This window comes from Rhopalosiphum maidis, chromosome 3 (genome assembly GCF_003676215.2).
Source record: "Rhopalosiphum maidis isolate BTI-1 chromosome 3, ASM367621v3, whole genome shotgun sequence".
Classification (NCBI taxonomy): Eukaryota; Metazoa; Arthropoda; class Insecta; order Hemiptera; family Aphididae; genus Rhopalosiphum; species Rhopalosiphum maidis.
Window position 1 is genome coordinate 72,066,523 of NC_040879.1, and position 23,125 is coordinate 72,089,647.

Sequence of the window (23,125 nt, forward strand, 5' to 3'; positions counted from 1 at the left end):
ATAGTTGCTTGTACTAGTTGTACTAAAACATCTTTTTGGCAACTTCGGCGGTAGCGGGTATTAGTAAATAGTAATTGCACACTAATTAATATTTTTGAATTCATTATAATTACGCAGTACGAATTCGATTTGAGATAAACTCAAAAAAATAGTGTCAAATAATGTGTAATGATTACATTTACTTTATTATGTTACTACGCAAATCCATATTTTGTCGTACCTACCGCAATTACTTCGCCTAATGCGCAGATGTGAATATTATATGATGTGTGTGTGTGTGAAGTTTCGAAATTAAAAATGTTTTCCTTCACCCAGATAATGCATATATCTAACGTAGTGATTTTAAAAAAAAACGGGTTTTCGAGGCCTTTCGTAATGAATTTTTAGATCATTGAAATTATTTTTGTTTTGAAAGATTTAAATATTTTTGTTTTCTATATACATTCTAATCTTTTTTTGGAAGTCTCGCGAATACCATTCACTCTTAAAAAGACGTAAAAATAGTTTTTTTTTTCAAAAAACTGTCTACAAGTGACCGTGGCCCATATGAGAATAAAAATTCACTTTTACTACATGTGTAGGTATATCGTTTCACCAACACACTTAATCGTGAATGGAAGTTTCAAAATTCAAAACTTACGTCTTCAATAAGTAACTAGAAATTTGTATTTCCAGCGCTATATATCCTAGAAATAATAAAATTGATATTTTTTTTGACTCCGTGCTACTATTACTATACATACTTATACTTTATTATCAACTATACACGGGACAGCGCTTGTACAAAATGTAGTTCGGTAGTATAGACTATAGGTTATCAACAGCTGCTTCGAAGTTTTTCCTCAAGGCTTATATTTATAGTATAGACAATGATCTAAAATCAACCCATTTACATACAATACAATACAATATTATAAGCTCGGAATATAACACACTTATAACTTATTTCCATCTTTAGTTCAGCCCCACCCCCTACCGGCCCTACCCCACACAATCCGCTGGAATTACTTACAACATAGCCTCCTATTAAAATTCCTGGACACGCCATTGTTCCTATATGACATATAGTATTGTTGTTCAGAAAAGGCACTACCTACATTACTCAACATGCGCAACGTATATTTACGTAGTGCGTAGATATACATAATATATTATTTATATTGTTTAAGTTTTTACAGCAGTTTACTATTCCAAAAAACTGTAATACCGTATGGTATAATAGTATAATACCTATTACAAAATATATTAATGCATAAAATAGGTTTTTCGGACAACCGTGAAACCCTTCGTATAGTATTTTGATACATTGTTATTAGGTAGGTACTTAATAAGAGTTCGATGACTTGAACGACTGACAATCTTGAATAGTTGCACCGTGCACGCAATCATATACAGATATGTAAAATAATAAATGTTTATTATTCATGTTATCTGTGCACGTAATGGGTATAGCGAACGCACGCAGATTATACAGTCCTCATCAGTAGTGGCCCGTGGGTAATTATTATGCCTGGAAGACTGAAGATTTATGTAATATAACTGATAAAGCGATAAAATAATACGGGCCGCGGAGTAAAAGTGCAATAGTGCAACATAATGCATTGTGTTGCATGCATATATGTTGCGCGACGAGTGATGATGTGTGCCGTGCGGTAGCCGGCGGGTAATACGCACCCCGGACCACTCTAAATTGCACGAGTATAAATATAATCTGAATATGATTTCAAATAATCGACTATTTGTATTTATATTATATTATTTAATTTTCGTGTTAATTGTTTTTAATGTTGTTACATTTTTTCTACACTACTTTTGATTAAAATATTAATTGTTTGCTGTAAATAATTTTAAAACATTATATTATTACGTGAAATTGTAAAATAATAGCCACATCACTAAGGGTCCTAAGAACGGACCCAACACCTCCGCATTCCTAAATCCTATCCTGTTTGTACGGGCCGGTGCGTGGTGACTGCTGTGACGGCTGCCGATCGAGAAGCGACGGACGGCGAGCGGCTTTAGCGCGCGAAGGCGATGACGACGTAAACAAGAGTGAAGTGATGTGAAATCGGTGGCCAACGGTCAACCGCCGCATATTGTTTAATTTTCATCATGCGGTCGCGCATCAGCACAGTGCCCGGAAACCACGTCTGCCACGGGTCGGCACTGCTGACGATTATTTCCTAAACAAAACACGGCCCGTGAATTCTGCGCCGCCGCAATAAGCAATCGCCATCACCACCATCGGCATACCGGAAGCAGCGTTGTCGCAGTTGTCTGTCGCACCGCGCGATCAAAGCTGACAGCGCCCGCCGGGGCCGCCAGAGTGTCTAGTGGCACGTGTGCACCTGAGTAAAATATGACGCTCGCGATCACGTCGCGTCGGCCGGAGAACGTGCGAGGCGACTTACCAGTTACCACCACCGGTCACCGATCGGCGCTCTTGTTTCGCGTACGCCAAAACACTGCCGGTCCTCGTCGTGCGTCGTTCCTGTATCGGTTAACGTGATGGGCCTGGAAGGGCAGTGCTATTCGAAACGTCGACGTGCAGATCGCCGTGTTACACTCTCTTATACCACAGCTTTCTGGATCCATCGCCCTCCATAAGGGAGCAACCGCTGTTTGTGGTGCTGGTCAGTGGTAGCAATAACACTATTCCTAACGGTCGATGCCAGCCGACCTGCCACTTGCCCTGACGTGTTCCTCACACTAATTCACTGCGGCTCGTCAATCGTGATGACGCGCGACGATATACTTTCGCAAACGACTGGTCACTGGTGTCTGTCGGGCGTCGGCGGGGTATTTTGGTAAGTCGTGGGTGAGGGTGTTGTTCTCCGATTTCCGTACACCTCTCCTCCACAAAATCGAAAAAATAGCCCAGTTTATTATTATTTTATTTGTGCCTATAGAAATATTTATATCCACTGCAAAAGTGAAATTAATTTTATTCGATCCGACGAAACTCGTCACGTTTCGATGTATATTTTTAAGCTAATAGTATACAGTTTGTCTAGAATAGGTGTCTACGAATTATTTGAATTTCACCGTGTCATTAAGGGACGTTTTGGACACCCCACCGAAAAATCAACCAAAATAATATGCTACTATATAAGTACAAAATATCCCACGAGGATTTACCCATTGCGATATCTCTTGAAATCATGGATAATAGTTGTTTTATTTTAAAAGACTCACCGGGACAAGGACTACAAGTACTTCAATATTTCTGATTTCATATTTTAATTTAATGTTTTGGTAAAAAAGTTTAAAAAAATTATTGTTTATTTAATTATTTTCAAAAAAATCAAAAATAGCCATTTTTTAGTTTATTTTTCTGAAAATTTTGACGTTTTTAACATTTTATTTACCTTTTTATATATCATATACGTATATAATATATATTAACATACCATAAAAAATAATTATTTGTAAAATCGACGCAACCCATTTATCTTAGCCCATTTGCGCCCGATTCAGATCAAGTGAAAATCGTGCAACGTTGCCATTTATTGAGTATATTGGCGTGTGACTATAAAATCTAAAATAATATTTTGTCGTTAGTCGTTGTTTTTTAGAACATTACAATTTACATATTAATTATGAGCACAAGAAAAATGTAATACCTCTAATTTTACAGCTAAAAATGTAATTTATAATTTACCTACATTTATTTATGAATTTAAGTATGACCGTATATATAATAATGACTATTGACTTAGTCAATTTGACTAAACTACAACTACACACTTTTAGCTCGTTTTCTTATAACAATATTATACAAAATTAAATAGGTATACAACATAGATATTAACTTGCAGACAATTATTTATATATACAAGGTGTATCACGAAATTCGAACAAATGAAATAATTTGAATTCTACTCAATATTTTTTTTTATTTTTTCTTAAAATTAATAGACGCTTATACTACATGTATTTAAATGTTTTTATTTTTATTTTTTTGTACAGAAATTAAAAAATTAAAAATAGCCAATTTATAAACATATTGAAAAAAATAGTTATAATGTTTACAGTATTTAATTTGAGTAATCCGTTTGCGACTTATGAAGGTTTAAATATTCGCCACCATGTCTATTGTATTAAATGTTCATATTATTATCAGACATCAGTATTCAAATATGGCTATCATTAACTCCAGATAAAAATTTTGTTTTGACTACTGGTTTTTATTTTTGGTTATGTTAAATTACCCAGTAGCAGAAAGTTGAATGAATATATAAACATTCAAGTCGTAAACAGATTATTCAAATTAAATACTGTAAACTTTAAAACTATTTTGTTCAATATATTTATAAATTGACTATTTTGAAATATAAAATAAAAAATTAGTGATTAGAACACAAGTTATTTAATTTGTCAGAACTTCGTAATACACTCTGTGTATATATATATTATAGTATAACAAATTAACTGCCAACTGGCATGTTTAATATGCATACTTATAGTATTCAAGTCTTATTAGTTAATATGATGTAAATTCATAATAAAAATTAATTTTTATTTCAATGAGAAACAATTAATGACAATATTATGATTTATTGACTAAGGCCAACATGAAAATGTCATCGTAGAAGGCCATTTCTTTTTATCATTTGTCCACATAAATTCTGTATAATTAGGTAAAAAGTAACAAGTATATTGATTGCATAACTACATATAAGAATATTATACATAACTCTAAAAGAAATATTTATAGGCTTGTTGAATTAACTAGCGTTAGGTTGGTTAATTTGAGTTGGATCTTCAAATACTGGTGGTTGAGGTCTGAATTGTTCGGCTGACATATGCATAAAAAATAATCCAAATCCTTCGATCATTGCCAATAGTAATCCTCCAAAAACAGCACTAGCTGTCATAGCTGGTATTCCATTACGTGCTGCTAATATACCACCGGTCAAAGCACCGCTAGCTATAGAATTCCACGGGTCTTCTTTTTTTCTGATGGCAACTAGTGAACAATCAATGGTTGAAAATAATCCTCCCCATATGGCAAAACTACCACCTATGTTGGGTGCTTTGGTTGCAACAGAATGAAAAGCTCCCTAAAAAATACCAAAATTGGTTTATAGTTAGTATACTGACAAAAATTAAAATAATATAATTAAATTAATTAAATCATACATAATAATTCATAACAATTTGGATGTAATAACAAAAAATACCGCCAGCTCTTAATCATACTACATTCTATGAAGCTTCAGTATTGATTTTAAGTTTAACAACAAGTTCATATGGAGTTATATTATACCTGCTAAATATACAATTTACTTTTTGAAAAAAATAAATATAACCTATCATAATGCTTAAATAAAAATGAATTATTTATAGCAAAAATAATTTAAATATTTACAAAGAACTGTTTTCAAAGTATACACTAATTTATAATTTAATTAAAATTGAATACACCCCCATCACAGTTGACTACAGCAGACTTCCAGTTTTTTTTTTTTTTTAATAATTATTTTAGTGTAAGCTTACAAAACAGTTACTAATTTTATAATTCAAAATTTTTAAATAACCCTAACATTTAATAGTTTTATAAGCTGCTAATATAATATAATAAAACATGTTAAATAATAGGTTGTTATAACTTTAGAAAATATTTTTAGTGCTTTTATAGTTTTATAGACTTGTAAAATCTAAACTATAGTTTAATCAATATTGAATATTATTAAATTATCCACAGTATTTTTATGCATAAAAATATAAACAGTTCATGGATAAACCAAACTGCTGAATGCTGTTATCAATTCTTAAAGTTGTATAATATAATATTCTTAAAATTTGACATTTGAATTTTAAAGTATATATTATTAATTATTTTTATTTTGCTTGAATCTTGTTTATAAATTAAAATAACATTTATTATTGGCTAGAAGTTTAAAGTTGAAAAACTCAACAAATTTATTAGTTAAATATTAAATATAAAAAATTTGGATTTAAATATTTAGTTATATATCATTTATACATAGAAAAAATATATAAATGTGAGAAATAAACTTAATTTATAAATCATAGTACATCCTATACAAATGTGACCAATCAAGATTTTTCTGTATTATTTAGAATTTTCTAAAATAAAAAAAATTGAACTTACATTAAAACGTCTGTTAACTCCAGTGGGAGCATTACGGAAGCCTTTTATACCTTGAAAAATACCACCACCAATGAGACCCATTGCAAAAGCTCCACCAAGATCTTCTAATATTCTCATTGGACATGGTTCTCTTCCAAATTCTTCCATGGTTTTTTATAGCTGTACCAGGTTTTTAAAATATCTGAAAAGCCGAGTAATGTATATTGTTAAAATGTCCATGAAAATAAAATCCTAAGCATTTATAAATTATAAAATGTTTGTTGGGAGATTTTTAATACAAAATTATTATTCAAAAACGTAGTTATTATAAATAGCAATATCATTGTAGGTAATTATAAATAATATACTAAGTCTAATTTTATAACCAATAGATATTTATCTTTAAAACCATTATTTTATAATTTAATTTGTTTATTTATTTTCAGAAATAGTTTTTACAAGTTTCTTGATAATAATTTTATATTGTGAACCACTTAGTAAAAACCTTATTTGTTTACAAACTAAAAATCAAAATATTTAACATGGCAAATATGCAAATATGATTATATATATACACACATACATACACAAATTTAAAGATAGTAACTCAACATTTGATTAATAGAATTATACTAAGCAAATAATAGTAGGTATTTTATAAAATATCTTATTATTTAAAAATTATAATTAATTAGGTTTAAGATTCATTCTCTTTCAGGAGATTCAAGTCTTGGTCTTTTGTTTAAAACTTCTGTTCTATTTAGATTGTTTTTAAATTTATTGGAGAGTTTTAAAACCACTTTTAGATTTTCTATAATATCTTCCTTTACTGCCCTAGGAGTCCAATTATTTTCGGTTAAAATATCATATATCTCTTTATGTGTTTGATTAACTATTACAATAAAATATAATTTTTCTGTATTAAGGAACTTGACAATTTCTCTTAATTCCTTACAACTAGGATGGCTAGAATAACAAACTCTGGTTATATTATTTTTAACAATTCCATGACCCCCAGTGTTTATCACATCTTTAGTAAATGCTAGGGCATTAATATGTACACATTTAACATTTTTATTTAATTCCATACAGTTAATATTATCAGTGTCACATTCATTTTTTGAACATGCATGTATTCTATTATTAGTATAAATTGGAGTTACAAAGTTGTCTAATTCTGCTATTGAACTATACGATTCTTCGTATTTTTGTTTATGCACATGAACAGAGCATTTGAAATGTTTGGCAACTTCAATTATGGCATATTCTATACCTATATATCCAGGCATTCACAAACAAATTTTATTATTAAGGTCTTGATGTAACCATTCTTCAAATACTTTTATCAAGTTAGCACTACTCTCTTTTCTCATTAGAAATTCATAATATTTTTTTGATGCAAAAGTAGTGTCTAAATACAAAGCAGATATATTCTTTGGACCACGACTACCTTCATTATTTATCAAAAGTGGTTTAAATAGTTTGAAATCTTGTAATTGTATTTGGAAATCTCCAGTATATAAAATGTGATGTGCACCAGTTCAATTAAAAACATGACTGATCCTGGACAATGTCCAGCTGGTAAGAGAGTCACACAAATGTATTCAAAAATATCAGAATATACTTTCAATAAATTAGGGAAACCAATTTCAAGAGATATAAGTTTATCTTCTCTAAGATTAATGGTTTTGTTTCGTTTTAAAAATGTTATTGTCAACGGTGATGTATAAAGCATCATGTTTTTAGTATTATTGAATGTCACTTGAAAAGAATGATCTTGAATTCCACGCATGTGGTCTTTATGAATATGAGACAACATAAAAATAGAACAATTCAGAAGATGTGACTCAAAAGAATCAATGCCAATGAATGATAATTCCTTATCTTCTAATTTTCCACAAAAGGTAGACATTTTCCTGGAATAGCAAAATATTTAAGAAAACCCAGGAAATCATAACACTCCATTTTCAATTCAGTATTTTAAATAATATTAATAATAAATAGTTTTAAATAATATACATATTTTTATACTACTAACTAGTTTCATACAGTCATAAAAACAGTTTAAAATTTATTTTAAGTATCTTAAAATATACATTAAAAAATTAATTAATAATACTTAGTTGTTAAACAGAGAATATATACATTTTTAAATATTGTGGTTAATTATAAATAAGTACATAGAAATACATTATGTCACTATACATCTATACTGGGGGTAACTATGAAAGTATTTATTTAAAATGTCAATGCATTATTTGCTACCTCTAACCTACACGTAACATGACAAATTTGATTAATATTATATAACAGTAATAAATAAGTAAAATATCTCCAATATAACATAAACATAAAACATAAAATTATACCTATTGGCTGATGAACTCAAATTTGCTAAATTGTGTGTAGGATGTTGGTCAAAGAGAGTAAACAAATATTTGCCAACATCCACTTAATTTAAATTTTAAAGATTACTCAATATATTATGGTTATAGCTTAATTATGGTATTAAACACAGTATAAATATATTTTTAAATTTTTTTTTTTTAAATACCTAATTATTTTTAATTAGTTTATAAATTTATGATAATGTTTAAATTATATTTTGTATTATATCAATTGATTCAACCTATCTACTCATAATTTTTAAATCTAAAATTCAAAATATTGAAAAAAGTTATTAGGTATACCAACCAATTAAGAATTGGTATTTGGATGAAGAAAAACCAGTAATATATTGCAGTTATTATTTTAATGTATAGAGAATTTAAGTATTAAAAGAATATTTAACATATTTTTACTAATGATCTAAATAAAATAATTTGTTTTATGTATGTTTAACTTTATTTTCACATTTATTGATAATCATCAAAATTAAATAATTTAAAATCAAGTTTAAATGTGGCTGATTAAAGATATGTATATCCATTATCAAACAAAAAGTTTGTTTGACAGTGACAACACTTAAATTTTACTTTTTTTTAAGAACACCACTTATTTAATATGTTGGATAAGGATTAAACTTGAGAAGTAACTAATAACCTCTAACAAGTTTAAAATAACATTTACCCAATTTAAGCTAATAAATAACCTTTGTAATCATTGAATAACCACTGAATAGTGAATATTGATATTACATTGACAATTTTGGAGGTACAATGATAAATTATATAGGTATAATAGTATATCTATCAATGTATTTTATTTTAATGTAATTTAAAAAATATATGTCTAGCACGTGCAACTATTAATGTTTTACTTACGTTTAGTAGAACGACAAAGGTTGAAGAGAATTATTCTTATTCCATTATTTCTATTCTGTGGATTTTATTTAATATTTATAATATTTTTATCAATGATATTTAATAATTTGATGGTTAGGTGAGAAATTAATATTATTCAAACATTCTCGATTTCAAGGAGGTTGTAAGGAATGTATAATTCCCGCCATAAACTCAAAATTATGAGATAAAAATATATTTATTTAACCCAAAAATAATTAATAAATTGTTTAATCTTGTTTGTACGTCGTACGATCAATAACAAAATGAGGACTATCTGTCTATCTATATGTATTGTAAAAGTATGTCACGCCAAATATTACAGATTCAATATGTAATACCATTGGTTATAAATACTATATCCAATGGTGATACTATACAAAATACAACATCATGTTTGCAGTTAATGCCCAAAATCAGTTTGAACCGGAATTTATTAAAAACTATTTATACCTACCAAAATACATTTATTAATTACATACACTCAGTTTTTACTTATTATTATAGTATTTCTTTGTAAATAAATAAAATAAATAAATAAGTCCAAATTACTATCATATTTTCATATAAGATAATTTATAATTAGAATAGAAATATATTTCAATAGAGAAAAATCAAAATACGAAGTACAATAAATAAAAATGAATAGATTAAAATTAATTTAGAAATTATATGTTATAAGTTTAACTTATTACTTATAATTGAATATTTAAAATTTTCTAATAAAATTAAAAAAAAATTATTTAACAATTGTTCACAGTTAAAAAAATAATTACACTATATTATATTATATTAAATAATTTTTTATTAATGATTACCTTAATGAAATAATGTATTGGACAATTGCACTGTTGAGTTTTAAATTATTTTTTTTTTGTGATTATATTGACATTTAATTTTTGCATTTATTCTGGGTTGTAAATAAGTAAAAATTACAGCAATGTTCACAATGAAACATAGTAACCGTTATAATTTTACTACATATTTACAATATATTATGTATACAAGGTATTTAATTTAAAAAAAACCATTAAGTATTAACTTTGTAAATTTGCAATTATTGTAATATAAAATAAGATAACTTAACAATTTACGATTAAAAACAAAATTTTACATGATTTGGTAACATATATTTAACATAATTTTATAATTTTCAATTAATTAATGTAAACTTCAATATTTTTATAACAGAACTAAAATGATAACATTGTTAATGAAAATATAATCAAACAATAAATTTCATATTTTACTGAAAACAAAATTTAAAATAATTATACTATATAATTAGGGTATTCAATGCATGAAAACACATATATGTAATGCCCAGTTCTGACAGAAGGAAAGTCAGTGTGAAATATTGATAAAATACTTTTATATTTTCCTTTAGTTAAAAATCCTTGTACTTTGTTTAATAGTTTATCAAACATAACTATGTGAGTGGGAAAACTATTATTACTTTTAACTGAATACGACTCTTCAAGCCACTTCTTTGGATTTTCAAAAAATATATCTGCTTCATCAGTATAATTTGATATGCCATGAAGATTTGGCTCACATGTTAAGATCCTTGTAGTTATATTCAAATGAAGGTGACTGTAAAGTGGAGTTGAATGACATGGCATTAGAAATAATAATGTTGAATTTTGAGGTATCTCAGCTAAATGTGACATAACTTTGGTAGACCCTATTTGATGATACCGTCCCAAATAAATTAATATTATGATATTTAATATGATCGTAAAAATTCCTAATTTTATAAACTTTTTACAAACTATAGAAATTTGTTGAGATGTAATAAAGAATATCATTGGAAACAATGGCAATAGAAATCGTTGTTCTTTATGAGAAACCATACTTAACACTGACAAAGACCAAAATATTGTAATTGCCAACTTGGAATCAGTATCATAAAGATTAATGTGCCTTAATTTTTTGATAAAACAATAAATTAATATAAAAAATATTGGTCCCAACACTGGTGGTAGTCCACTGACAAAATACCAATAACAATGTTCAACAGAATAATGAGCATTGACCTTTTTTATAATATTATAATACAAAAAATTCCACTGTGTAACAACAAAAGAACCGTGAAGGTAAGAATCTAACGTTATAGAAAATATAAGTGACATCAAACCAATACAAATATATCTTATAAGATTATTTACAGTGTAACGTTTATGAGCAAAAAAATCAAACACAATTAATGGAAACCAAACTATTATTGCGGTTGGGCGTATAATACAAGCAAGAGCAACTATCCATAAGAATTTCACATCTTTATTTTTCAATGACCAAGGGTAGTAATACAATGCAATTGTTGTCAAGTTGGTTTCCAATGTATTAACTAAGGTACGTGTTGAACAATATGCCAAAAACGGATTTGACATATAACATACTACTGGCCAAAATACATTTGAACATTTAGCGTGTTTTTGTATCCAGCACACAAAACAATAATCTGAGAATGTTGAAAAAAGTGTTTGTAGAAAGCGTGGACTCCATATTAAAAGTTGTAACGTGTCCAGTGAGAAATATTTTAAAATTTTATATAGTATTACAATCCATGAGATGGAAATATAACTTCTTATACCAACGATCCATTCCCAAGTGCGATATCCATAACCAAAAGTAACGTAATGAGCTATTTCCAAAGACTGCCAGTATTCATCTGGGACATACCATGAACGAACTATGTATAGATGGAACAATCTTATGATCAATAAAGATGTAACAACAGTCAGCAATGTTGGATATTTCATGTTTCAACAATGGACAATTGCACATTTCTTTTTCTTAATTAGGTAGTCTTCTTTTTTTTTTGATCATCAGTCTGAAAAATACATTAAGTATTAATCAGTGTTTGTGACATAGAAATTCCAAAGGATAATTTATTTTACTATTATATTTGTTTAACATTTAATTTAAAGATGATTAATTTTTATATAAACTCATTACACATAAGTAATAATGAGTAAATATATTATAACATATTAATATTAAATACCTACTAACTATTACCTAATTGTAAAATACAAACACGATCATTAATTAATATGAATTAAATTAATAATACATTTAGGCTTTAAAGAGAATTACTGAGACTTTGGAGAGTTTATTTAATGAAATATAATTATTTAGTATCCGCATTTTGCATTTTGTAAGTTTCATGGTACTTTAAGTGTTTTACTGAGTACTGTACTACTGTACAGTCAGTTAAGTTGTCAATGTATAAGAATTTAGAATTCAAATCTCATCTTATCTAATGTTTACATGAGCTTACGGCTCATGTGTGGCACAATAATAGATAATATTTATATTATAATATGACGAGTACCAACCACCGACTTATAAAATGAGTGCTATTCAAATAAGGTCCACCCACAGATATGTATAATAAACTAGATTGCTAACTGATGATAATATGCGAAGTTATTATCCGCCATTTTAATCGAGGCCGATGTAGATTTTGCCTTATCAATTGTTGTTGTTGTCTGTTGACTTGTGTACTGTACTACTGTGAAAACTCAAAACTGAGTAGTTGACACTGTTGACAGTATTGTTGTGTTCTGTTTTTTGCAATAGGTATATTGTTTTGAGACTTAATATTTTTATGCTATTTTTCCAATTATGCCATATAAGTGCTGTGCTGATGGATGCAGTAGCAAGGACGGGGTTGTTGGTTCAACTACAAAATTATTTAGGTAACTAAATACTTTACAAAAAAGTTATCAAAAATAATTAGCTCTACTGAAATACACTTTTAATAATGTGTTTGATATTTTGTTTTTAATTATAGATTTCCAATCGATGAGTTAAGGAGACAAAAATGGGTGCACTCTATCCAAAGAGATAACTTCATTCCAACAAAATTTTCACGCTTATGCAGTCTCCATTTTAATAAAAGTGAATTTGTTGAAGCCCCCGAAAAACTTATATTAAAAAATACAGCTATACCATCCAATTTCGATTGTTCCAAAAAAGCAATAAAATGTTTAAGCAGCAACAAATTTGATCACAATTATAGTTCTTCAGGTAAAATTAAATTCTTCTTTACATTCAATGTTGTATTTGTACTACTTACCTATTACTACTACTTACCTATATTAAGTAAATTACATTTTTATCTACAGTTTCTTCTTCATCAAATATAATTAATATAATAACTACTTCTCCTAATTTACCTATTGATTCTGGTGTTGAAAATGCTGGGTGTAATTATGAAGTTGTCGATCTGACTTTTATTGGACCTAGTAAGTTAAATATGTTAACAATTTTAATTTATATACAATAATGCTTTGTCATGTATTAAATTTGTTGCAGATTCCAGCCAGTCACCTCATACCCCTACATATACACCAACACTTAAAAGAAAATTTAAAAAAAAATTGTTTGATACACCAAAAAAAGCCAACCTCAAAAAGCGAATTAAACTTTTACAACAAACGGTTAGAAGGCAGAACACAAAAATAAATTCACTTGAGGTATTTACGTAAATGCTAACTGAGAAAGATTGGCTTAGTCTTAGTACACACTTAATAAGTTATTATAATATGTGAAATGCCTCTAGTGATTAGTGATGACTGATTACCGGATGAGTGAAACTTAACTGTATATTTATATATTAATAAACTATATTGTAATTTTTATTAATAAAAATTATTCTTATCAGCAATTGATGTCTACTATTGGATCCTGTACTGATAGAGAAACTACTAATATAATTGAAAAAAATTTTACTGAGGTTTTTTTAAAAGATATTATAAATAATGGTAATGTGGCTCCTACTGCAAGGCGATACAGCGAAGAAGTAAAAAAGTTTGCAACTACACTTTATTTTTATTCTCCAAAAGCATATAACTATGTTAGGTAGGTATATATCCTCAATAACTGAAACAATTATATATTTGAGTTACAGAAATTGTAATTTTGAAAAATAAATTGTAATTTAAAGGACTTCAATTTCTTTGCCTAATCCAAGTGCTATACGAAATTGGGTATCAAATATAAATGCTGAAACTGGTATTTTACAAGATGTCCTATTAGAAATAGGTAAATTTCCCAAAGAAGACAAATTTTGTTGTTTGATATTAGACTCCATGAGTATTAAAAAATCAGTTCAGTGGGATAAAGTTAGTCATATGTATGTATTATTAGAAAATATTATTCATAGTTGAATATATTATAACTAGATATAAATTTATAAATTAAAATTTTTTAAGGTTTGTTGGTTATTGTGACTATGGTAATAGTTTGACAGTTGAAGACTGTGAAAAAGAGTCAACGGAGGTTTTAGTTTTTATGTTGTCTAGCTTAAAACAAAAATGGAAATGGCCAATTGGGTATTGGTTTGTAGATAAAATTAAATCAAATGTACAAGCTCAATTAATTAGGATTGCTATTACCCAATGTGATAAATTTGGGATTAATGTTGTGGCAGTCACCTGTGATGGAGCATATGCTAATTCTTCAACTTTTAAAACTCTAGGATGTGATCTAGACCAACCTTTTGATTTTATCAAGTCTGATTTTTCGATAACTTCAACTAAAGCTAATGTTTATTTCACACCTGATGCATGCCATAATGTTAAATTAGCTAGGAATGCTTTGGGAACACTAGGAGTATTTAAAGATTCAAACAACAGTCTTATTGAATGGAGATATATTCATAAATTATTTGAACTGCAAAACGACATGGGCTTTAAATTGGCAAACAAGATAAACTCTTCACATATAAATTGGAAAAGCAATAGTATGAAGGTAAAGTTAGCAGTTCAAACACTTAGCAGTTCCGTCGCAGACTCTCTACAATTTCTATCCAAGACCTCAAAAGATTTTGAAAATTGTGATGCAACAATAAGATTCATCAGGGTTGTAGATGAGATTTTTGATTTCTTGAATTCCAGAAACCCATATGCAAAAGGCTTTAAACAACCAATTAATAAACAAAATATTCAATACTTAGAAACAAAAATGAAAAATAATATTGACTATTTGTATTCACTGAAGACAGCTACTGGGCAAGATCTGTGGAAAAGTAAAAGAAAAACATTCATATTAGGTTTTGCTGCATCCATAAAATCTACTATAGCTATAGCAAAGGATTTGTTAATAAATCAACATTTTAAATTTATTCTGACATACAAATTAAGCCAAGATGCAATAGAAATTTTTTTTGGATTTATGAGAGGTCGATTGGGTCATAATAATAATCCTACCTGTTTGCAATTCAAACATGCTCTAAAAAGTACTTTATTGCACACTTCAATAAGACTTAGCTCAGGAAACTGTACACTGATGTCACCTCATGAAGATTCTCTTTTTTCAATCAAATGGAAATATAAAGCACCAGAACAAAATTTAGAAAATGAATTTGATATTTCATTGTTAGCAGAACAGTACAATAAATTAGATTTTAATAGCATCACTATTGAAAATATATTATATTACATAAGTGGATATATTGTTAAAAAACTAATCCCAACTTTGAAATGTGATGGTTGTATTGAAGCTATTACAGATCCATACATTGAAAATGATCACGTTTATCAAAATAATACCACACCAAAATATTTTACAATTATGAAAAACAGAGGCGGTTTGAAGTATGCTTCTTATGGGGTATACAAAATTGTTAAATTGACAGAAACATTATTTAAAACCATTATGGTGGATAAAAAACAAATGTTTATTAAAAATATGGATTTAAAAATTATGATAAATGTCCAAAACTCACTGGCGACAGACACCACGCTATTTCCAAAATGTGATGCTTGCTGGAATTCAACAGATTTATTGGCAAGACCTCACAAAATCGATATTATAAACAAAGTAACCAGAACCTATCTTAACGTGAGATTATATTCTTACAGTAAAATAATAACATCCTCGATTATGAAAACTGCTAGTAAACGACAGAAACTCAGTAAAACCATTTTATTTTATAACATGTAAAAATTGTTAACCTATCTGAATAAACTATGTTAAAAATTGTTATTGATATTTAGATACAAAATTTGTTTAAATAAGAAAAATAACGTGCAATAAAAATTTGTTTTATAATTTAATTATTTATTTTTTTTATCGGCTTCCTTATCAAACAAATCTAAGGCCGTGATAAAGCCCATAGGCCTCGAATTAAATGGCTGCTGTCTGCTTCAACTAAACACATTGATAGGATGCAGCAGTTAGCAATCTAGTTTATTATACATATCTGTGGGTCCACCTTCAAATTAATTTACTGATAACAGATAATAAATATAAGATTAAGATATCTTTATATCACGAATTGAGATATCTTAATCTCGTGCTCTATATCAATAATATTATTATCAAAGGGCACGTGGTTTAGGAAACAAGTAACAACAATATTCGTAGGCCATAGCGTAATATTAATCATTATAATATCGAATATAGCCAAAAATATTTCTGAGGATCGTGATTTCTTAATTATTTCTTTATTCGAGTGAGTATATTCGTTTAATATTGTAGCTTGATGATAACTGTTAACTACTTAATATAATGTGTTTTTTCATTTGAATTCAGATTGGAAAAATGGAGGAAGAAACGTTAATTGGCTTTAATGATATAGCCACATTAAAACCAGAGGTCAAACAAAAAACTGGCAAAAGATCTGGAGGTTTCCAAGCCATGGGATTGAGTTTCCCTGTGCTAAAAGGAGTACTCAAAAGGGGTTACAAAGTACCCACTCCTATACAGAGAAAAGTATGGCCAAATTTAAAACTATGTTATTCTTGACATTATTTATTTGCATTTCTTGACATTATTGTTTTTCTTTTAGACAATCCCTATTGCTTTGGAAAACCGTGATGTTGTAGCTATGGCTCGGACCGGTAGTGGTAAAACAGCTTGTTTTTTGATACCAATGTTTGAAAAATTGACTCAGCACACTGTAAATGGACACAGAGGAATACGGGCTTTAATTTTATCACCAACTCGAGAACTTGCTGTTCAGGTAATATTTTTTAAAAATTTAATTTTAATTACTGGAGAATACAATATTTTAAAATCCTTAGTATCCAACACATATAGACATTATAAAAAAAAAAAATTAAAACTACCTAACTAATTTAACTATATTTGTAGCTTTATGTGTGTATTTTATCTTATATATTGAATAGCACTAGAAGTCGATGAATTAAATGTGTTTGAAATTAATTTGATAGTATGTACCTGATACTTCTTTAAATTGTTTGAAAGAAGTATTCCATAATATTTTTTTGTGGTTCCATCATTCCATTAACGTTTAAACATTCATTAGTTAATCAATGTTATGTATTGAATTACTTGATGTTTGTAAAATTAATTAATAACTGTGTTCTTATATAATAACTCTCATCAAAAAATAAATTAATATAATAATAACTAATAAATGTGGCTAAGTACCTAATAATATTACGTTAAATTACTACTTTAATCTAAATAGTAAAGCCTGTATGATTTTTGTAAGTGAATACATTTATAGTATATCAATATAAATGAACAAAACTTTGTAATGTTCATTTACAAAAAAAATTAATTTATAAAATTAATATGATTTCAGACATTGAAGTTTTTAAAAGAAATAGGAAAGTTTACTAATTTGAAATCAGCCGTTATATTAGGAGGTGATCCAATGGAGGCCCAGTTTAGTATAATGCACAGTGCTCCAGATATTATTGTAGCTACTCCGGGTCGATTTTTGCATTTATGTGTAGAAATGTCTTTGAAGTTGCCATATATTCAATATGTTGTTTTTGATGAAGCAGATAGGTAAGTTACTCAATTCAGTTTCCTATTTATTTAATCGATTTACTATATTATAGCCAATATATTGTTGTTTTTTAGGCTTTTCGAAATGGGTTTCGGTGAACAATTAACAGAAATTATTGCTCGTCTACCAGAGACTCGACAAACTTTACTTTTTTCAGCTACTTTGCCAAAAGTTTTAGTTCAATTTGCTCGAGCAGGACTTTCTGATCCTGTTCTCATAAGGTTAAGATTTTTATTGTTCTTAGTGTAATATTGATAAAAATTTGATTTTATTCAACCATTTAACCTTTTGAATGTTGTTAACATTGTCTTAAGTATAAGTCTTAAATTTTTTAAACTTTAGATTGGATGTGGAATCAAAAATACCCGATACACTAGGATTAGGATTTCTAAATGTACGACCTGAAGAACGAGATGGTGCTCTTTTATGCCTTTTGAAGTATGTGGTCAAACCAGATTCTATGACTATAATTTTTGCTCCAACCAAACATCATGTTGATTATATTCATTTAGTAAGTTCTCTTGAAAAATTATTTCAATATCTTTGAGGTATATTCTTGTTACATAAATAATATTTCATGTCCATCTATGTTTTAGCTTCTGGATTTTCAAGATATACCAAATACATTCATTTATTCTGATTTGGACCCAACAGCCAGGAAAATAAATGCTAGTAAATTTCAGACTGGCAGTGTAAAAACTCTCATAACAACTGATATAGCAGCACGTGGTATAGATATTCCACAGTTGGATGTAGTTATTAACTACACATTCCCAGCAAAGTCTAAATTATTTGTGCACAGAGTTGGTAAGTAAACAGCAAATATAAAATTTATTTTTATTATTATATTATAACCATTGCCCATTATAATTTTATAGGGCGGTGTGCTCGAGCTGGAAAAGTTGGTCAAGCCTATAGTTTAGTGACACGTGATGAAATGTGTTACTTATTAGATTTACATTTGTTTTTGGGCCGTCCATTTAGTCCTGTGCTCGAAACGCCCAAGTCCGAAGATGATACTGATGGCCTTTTCGGTATAGTGCCCCAATTGTTGTTGGAAGAAGAATTAGGACAACTGACAAATTGGTATACATCATCCATTGATGTGGTAAGTTAAATGTTGTACATATTTAATCAAATAATATATTATTTCTTTATTTATTATATAGATTATAATATATTTTATATATTATTCTAGATCAACTCTCTGAAAACATGTACAAATGGTTATAAAAACTATATCAAGTCTAGGCCAGGTGCTTCAGTTGATAGTGTTCGTAGAGCTAAGAAAATTGACTTAACAGTTATTGCAGAGCATCCAATGTTTCAAAAAATAATTGCAGCAGATATGGGACGTATTGATTTTGTTAGCCGTATTAAAAACTTTAGACCAGAAACTGTAAGTTATTGTTTGCAATTGTATGATGCACAATAAAAGGGAATAAATTCAATAACTTAAAATTCACTACTTTTCTAAAAACCAAATATAATATTTTATAATATATAATAAGTCTATTTATTCCATTTTTTCCATACATAGTAAAATATCACTGCTACTTATTACATTTTTCACAGTTTATTAAAGACAACTGATAAGTTAATAATTATTTTTTTATTTTTATAAAAAATGTTAGTAAAATGAGTATTTTTACAATTCAATGATCAAAAAATATTCAAAATTAACTTATTCATTTATTCCCTTTTATCAATGTACCTACCAAATATTGTATGCTATTTATTAAGATAAACAAACAACATTTAATTTGTATGAATATAATTTATATTTAATACAATATTTTAAATATTTTTGTAGACCTATTTTACTAAAAGTGCCTATTAATCCAAACCAATTTTAAATACCAACTAAGTTTTGTAATAATATTAATATCATATTCTTTTGTAGACCGTTTTTGAAATGGGCCAGTCTACAAACTCAATACCATTACTTCAGATGAAATTACTAAGAGAACGAAATATGCCCAGTGTTATTAACTATCATCGTAAAAAGCGTGAACAACTCAGTGATCCTGAAGGAGTAAGATTGAAAAAAGTTGATTTGCCATCGAGTAATCAAACTGAAATTCAAGAAACATTTAACGATATTATCACTCAAAGACCTCGTGTAACTGGTCAAAAAAAGAAAAAAAATCTTAAAAAAACAAAACAACCAAAACAACCAGTTAAGTCTGAACATTTCATACCATATCAACCAGCTGATTGTTATACAGAAGAGGGGTAAGTAAATGAAAAATAAACATTTTATAACTTTTTTAAACGTGTGACTTAACATGTTGTATTATTCAGATTGGCTGTTGATAATTTAAAATCGAGTGAAGGAATATTGGATTTAATGGGAGATTCAGAACAATCTTTAGCTAAACAAAATTCAAATAAACGTAAATGGGACCCAGTGAGTCATAAATATGTAAGTAAACAGAGTCTTGAAAAAAATCAAGTGAAAAAAATCAAATCCGAGTCTGGGCATTGGATACCAATTACATACAAAAGTGATAGGTATGAAAAATGGCAGGAGAAATCAAAATTGAAGAATTCTGCGGCAGAAGGAAATGATGAAGAAGAACAAAAGAAAATTGCACCTTGTAAGTACAATAAATGTAATCTTACTGGAAAACATTACCATTAAATTAATAATAATAATAGTAATTATTCCTAAAATATTATAATCTGCCAATTTTTTTTTATCCATTTTCTTGTTATCATATAATTTAACAACTAATGTATTAATTATGTTAACTTTGCATTTTGTCCTTTTAGTGTTCCGGTTTAAATTGGACACTCGTTGGGGTCGTCACAACGCTAAATTGCGGGAACAGCAATCTGAACACCGTCTGAAATTAGACACCAAACACATTCTAAAACAGAGAATAATTAAAGAACACCGTAGAAAGAAAAATGGCAGGAAACCTGTGAAAAAAGACAAGATCCGTAAGAAGAGTGCGAAGTTTAACAAATTTTAATTTTAAAAAGTCATTGTTGTGGTATAATTACGTATTATAAAAATATTAAATATTAACTATTTTAAATTACGGTGAACGAATTGTCATTTTACCTTCATAACCTACTGTTATTACAACACTGTATATTAATAACTATTTCATGTATGATTTGAGATTAATTGTTGGTATCTAAATGTGTACAAAAATATTTGTAGGTCAGCGTTGGAGTGCCTAATATAATATGAATATATTCTATTAAAATTATTATTATATAATACACGACAATTTAGTATTTTTTCTATAAAGTATGATGATTTCCAGACAATTTGTATGATATAGTTGTGTAATTATTATGCCAGTCCATTCTAATTACAAAACTCGAGGAAAAGTATAATGTCGATGTTAAATTTTAAGATCTCTTAGACATAAGTAGTCAGTTTAGTTACCATTATATAACAGGCATGACTGCATAAGAATAAAATTAATTTATTTTAAACACAAAAGTCACTTAGTATAAATGTATAATAGTATTGGATTCAACAATAGTGACTAGTGAGTTGTAAAGGTATAATTTTATTTTAATGAACCCATGGTATAGGTAAGAGCCACGGTTATCCACGCGGTGTAGATAACTGCAGTAAGACCGTAGAGATGTTTTTATTTAGTTATAATGATTCATACTAAGTATAGGTGATACATTTTTTATTGTAAAATAATTTTTTTAAACCTTCTGAAAAATCTTAAACTTCTACCTTCTTATTTTTCTAAATAACTAACAAGTCATAATAGTATAAAAATAAAAATCCTAGAAGTTGCAGATTTCAAGTAGGAGTGCCAGAGTACCATGCTTGGCTATAAGCCCACGACACCTTATTTGTCCACCAAACTAGCGGTATAAGTTTAACTAAGCATCAAAAACATTACTACTTATAAACTTTTCTCCGAGCCATGGTAAAATTAAAGCCCGTTAAAGGTTTCCGCTTGATTAATATGTAATTCTTGCCTCTGAAATATCAAACAAATCAATTATTATAATAACAATTAATTTAATTCACTCACATTAAGTGATTAAACAAAAAAAAAAAAATGAGTTGAAAATATTATAAAACAAGTATAATATGGTGTTAGATTAGACTTTGTAAAACTACACTTATGATTCTAATTTTATTGAAATAATTTATTTCATTTGTACTTTATTTTTATTAACTTAGGTACTACACATCTTTTCAATTCCCGTTTGCATAACCATATTCGAAAAACTAACCTTTCACAAGTCACACGCATGGTGATGAGGTTTGCTAATGGATGATCCATCGTTCCTTATTTTACAGTCAGTTTTATCATAACTAAAATTGTATTGATAATATTTTTTTTTTAGGTACTGTTATAAAGTACACTTAAAAAGGTTTGGAAATCCAATATAACTTAATAAGTCGGTAAATACTACAGGAATCGCGTTGATGAAAATCCCAACATTTTAATAATTACGATGGAAATAATTACGCCTCAGAATCCACCACCATTTCTACATTTAAGTTGCGGGACTGCCCGTTTAATAACTCCTGCAATATATTAATCAAATATTACGTTTGGTTTTCGTGTATCGATTAGGCTTAATAGGCTTTTGGTCCTATTTAATTTGATGCTATTTCGTAACAAACTAACAACCATGTCTAAAACTTATAAGTCATAAGCGATTTATTAGGTATGTAGGTAAGTATATTACTTAACTAATTAATAAATATAGTCTCTTTAAGTACTCGTAAAGCGGGTAAAGCCACACGTTTCAAGCCCTAATCAATGCCTTAGAAAATATATTAAGACAATAAAATTATAATTTTAAATAACTAAATATAATATACATATATAGAGAGTAACTATATGCAATTATCAGTGTAGCTATTCAATAATCATTATTTTCACATCATTCCTAATTAGATATAAGTATAATATTATATTATACTTTTATATATTATAACCGTTTGAGATAAAATTACTTTTTTCCATCAATAATATA

General features: G+C 28.1%; 5 protein-coding genes across 7 annotated transcripts; 2 read left to right on the forward strand and 3 right to left on the reverse strand.

Moving 5' to 3' along the window:
• Positions 1-4,498: 4,498 nt before the first annotated feature.
• On the reverse strand, positions 4,499-9,509 carry LOC113556209 (mitochondrial import inner membrane translocase subunit Tim17-B-like). Its single transcript, XM_026961024.1, has 3 exons — positions 9,361-9,509; positions 6,119-6,299; positions 4,499-5,063 (listed from the first exon to the last, which is right to left on the reverse strand). Exons 2-3 carry the CDS (start codon positions 6,263-6,265, stop codon positions 4,728-4,730), a joined length of 483 nt encoding a protein of 160 aa, XP_026816825.1. The 5' UTR covers positions 6,266-6,299; positions 9,361-9,509; the 3' UTR covers positions 4,499-4,727.
• On the reverse strand, positions 6,802-8,009 carry LOC113556208 (protein artemis-like). The gene is given in 2 exon segments (XM_026961023.1): positions 6,802-7,637; positions 7,640-8,009. Coding segments are annotated over 2 exon segments (1,206 nt in total).
• A 1,069-nt stretch (positions 9,510-10,578) lies between the features above and the next one.
• LOC113559048 (GPI mannosyltransferase 3-like) lies at positions 10,579-12,639 on the reverse strand. Of its 3 annotated transcripts, none has more exons than XM_026964649.1 (2): positions 12,390-12,639; positions 10,579-12,211 (listed from the first exon to the last, which is right to left on the reverse strand). In XM_026964649.1, exon 2 carries the CDS (start codon positions 12,138-12,140, stop codon positions 10,650-10,652), a length of 1,491 nt encoding a protein of 496 aa, XP_026820450.1. In that variant the 5' UTR covers positions 12,141-12,211; positions 12,390-12,639; the 3' UTR covers positions 10,579-10,649. The 3 variants fall into 3 exon arrangements, with proteins under 3 accessions (XP_026820450.1, XP_026820449.1, XP_026820448.1); XM_026964648.1 differs by having other exon boundaries at positions 12,386-12,639; XM_026964647.1 differs by having other exon boundaries at positions 10,580-12,211; positions 12,400-12,639.
• A 115-nt stretch (positions 12,640-12,754) lies between these two features.
• On the forward strand, positions 12,755-14,053 carry LOC113559049 (THAP domain-containing protein 2-like). The gene is made up of 4 exons (XM_026964650.1): positions 12,755-13,082; positions 13,178-13,413; positions 13,512-13,631; positions 13,702-14,053. The coding sequence occupies exons 1-4, from the start codon at positions 13,009-13,011 to the stop codon at positions 13,872-13,874; spliced, it is 603 nt and encodes a 200-aa protein (XP_026820451.1). The 5' UTR covers positions 12,755-13,008; the 3' UTR covers positions 13,875-14,053.
• A 2,629-nt stretch (positions 14,054-16,682) lies between these two features.
• LOC113559047 (ATP-dependent RNA helicase DDX54-like) lies at positions 16,683-21,198 on the forward strand. Its single transcript, XM_026964645.1, has 12 exons — positions 16,683-16,843; positions 16,924-17,103; positions 17,180-17,353; positions 17,942-18,150; positions 18,226-18,372; positions 18,494-18,662; positions 18,748-18,958; positions 19,030-19,259; positions 19,350-19,550; positions 20,055-20,386; positions 20,456-20,751; positions 20,927-21,198. Exons 2-12 carry the CDS (start codon positions 16,933-16,935, stop codon positions 21,127-21,129), a joined length of 2,343 nt encoding a protein of 780 aa, XP_026820446.1. The 5' UTR covers positions 16,683-16,843; positions 16,924-16,932; the 3' UTR covers positions 21,130-21,198.
• The last annotated feature ends 1,927 nt before the right edge of the window (positions 21,199-23,125 follow it).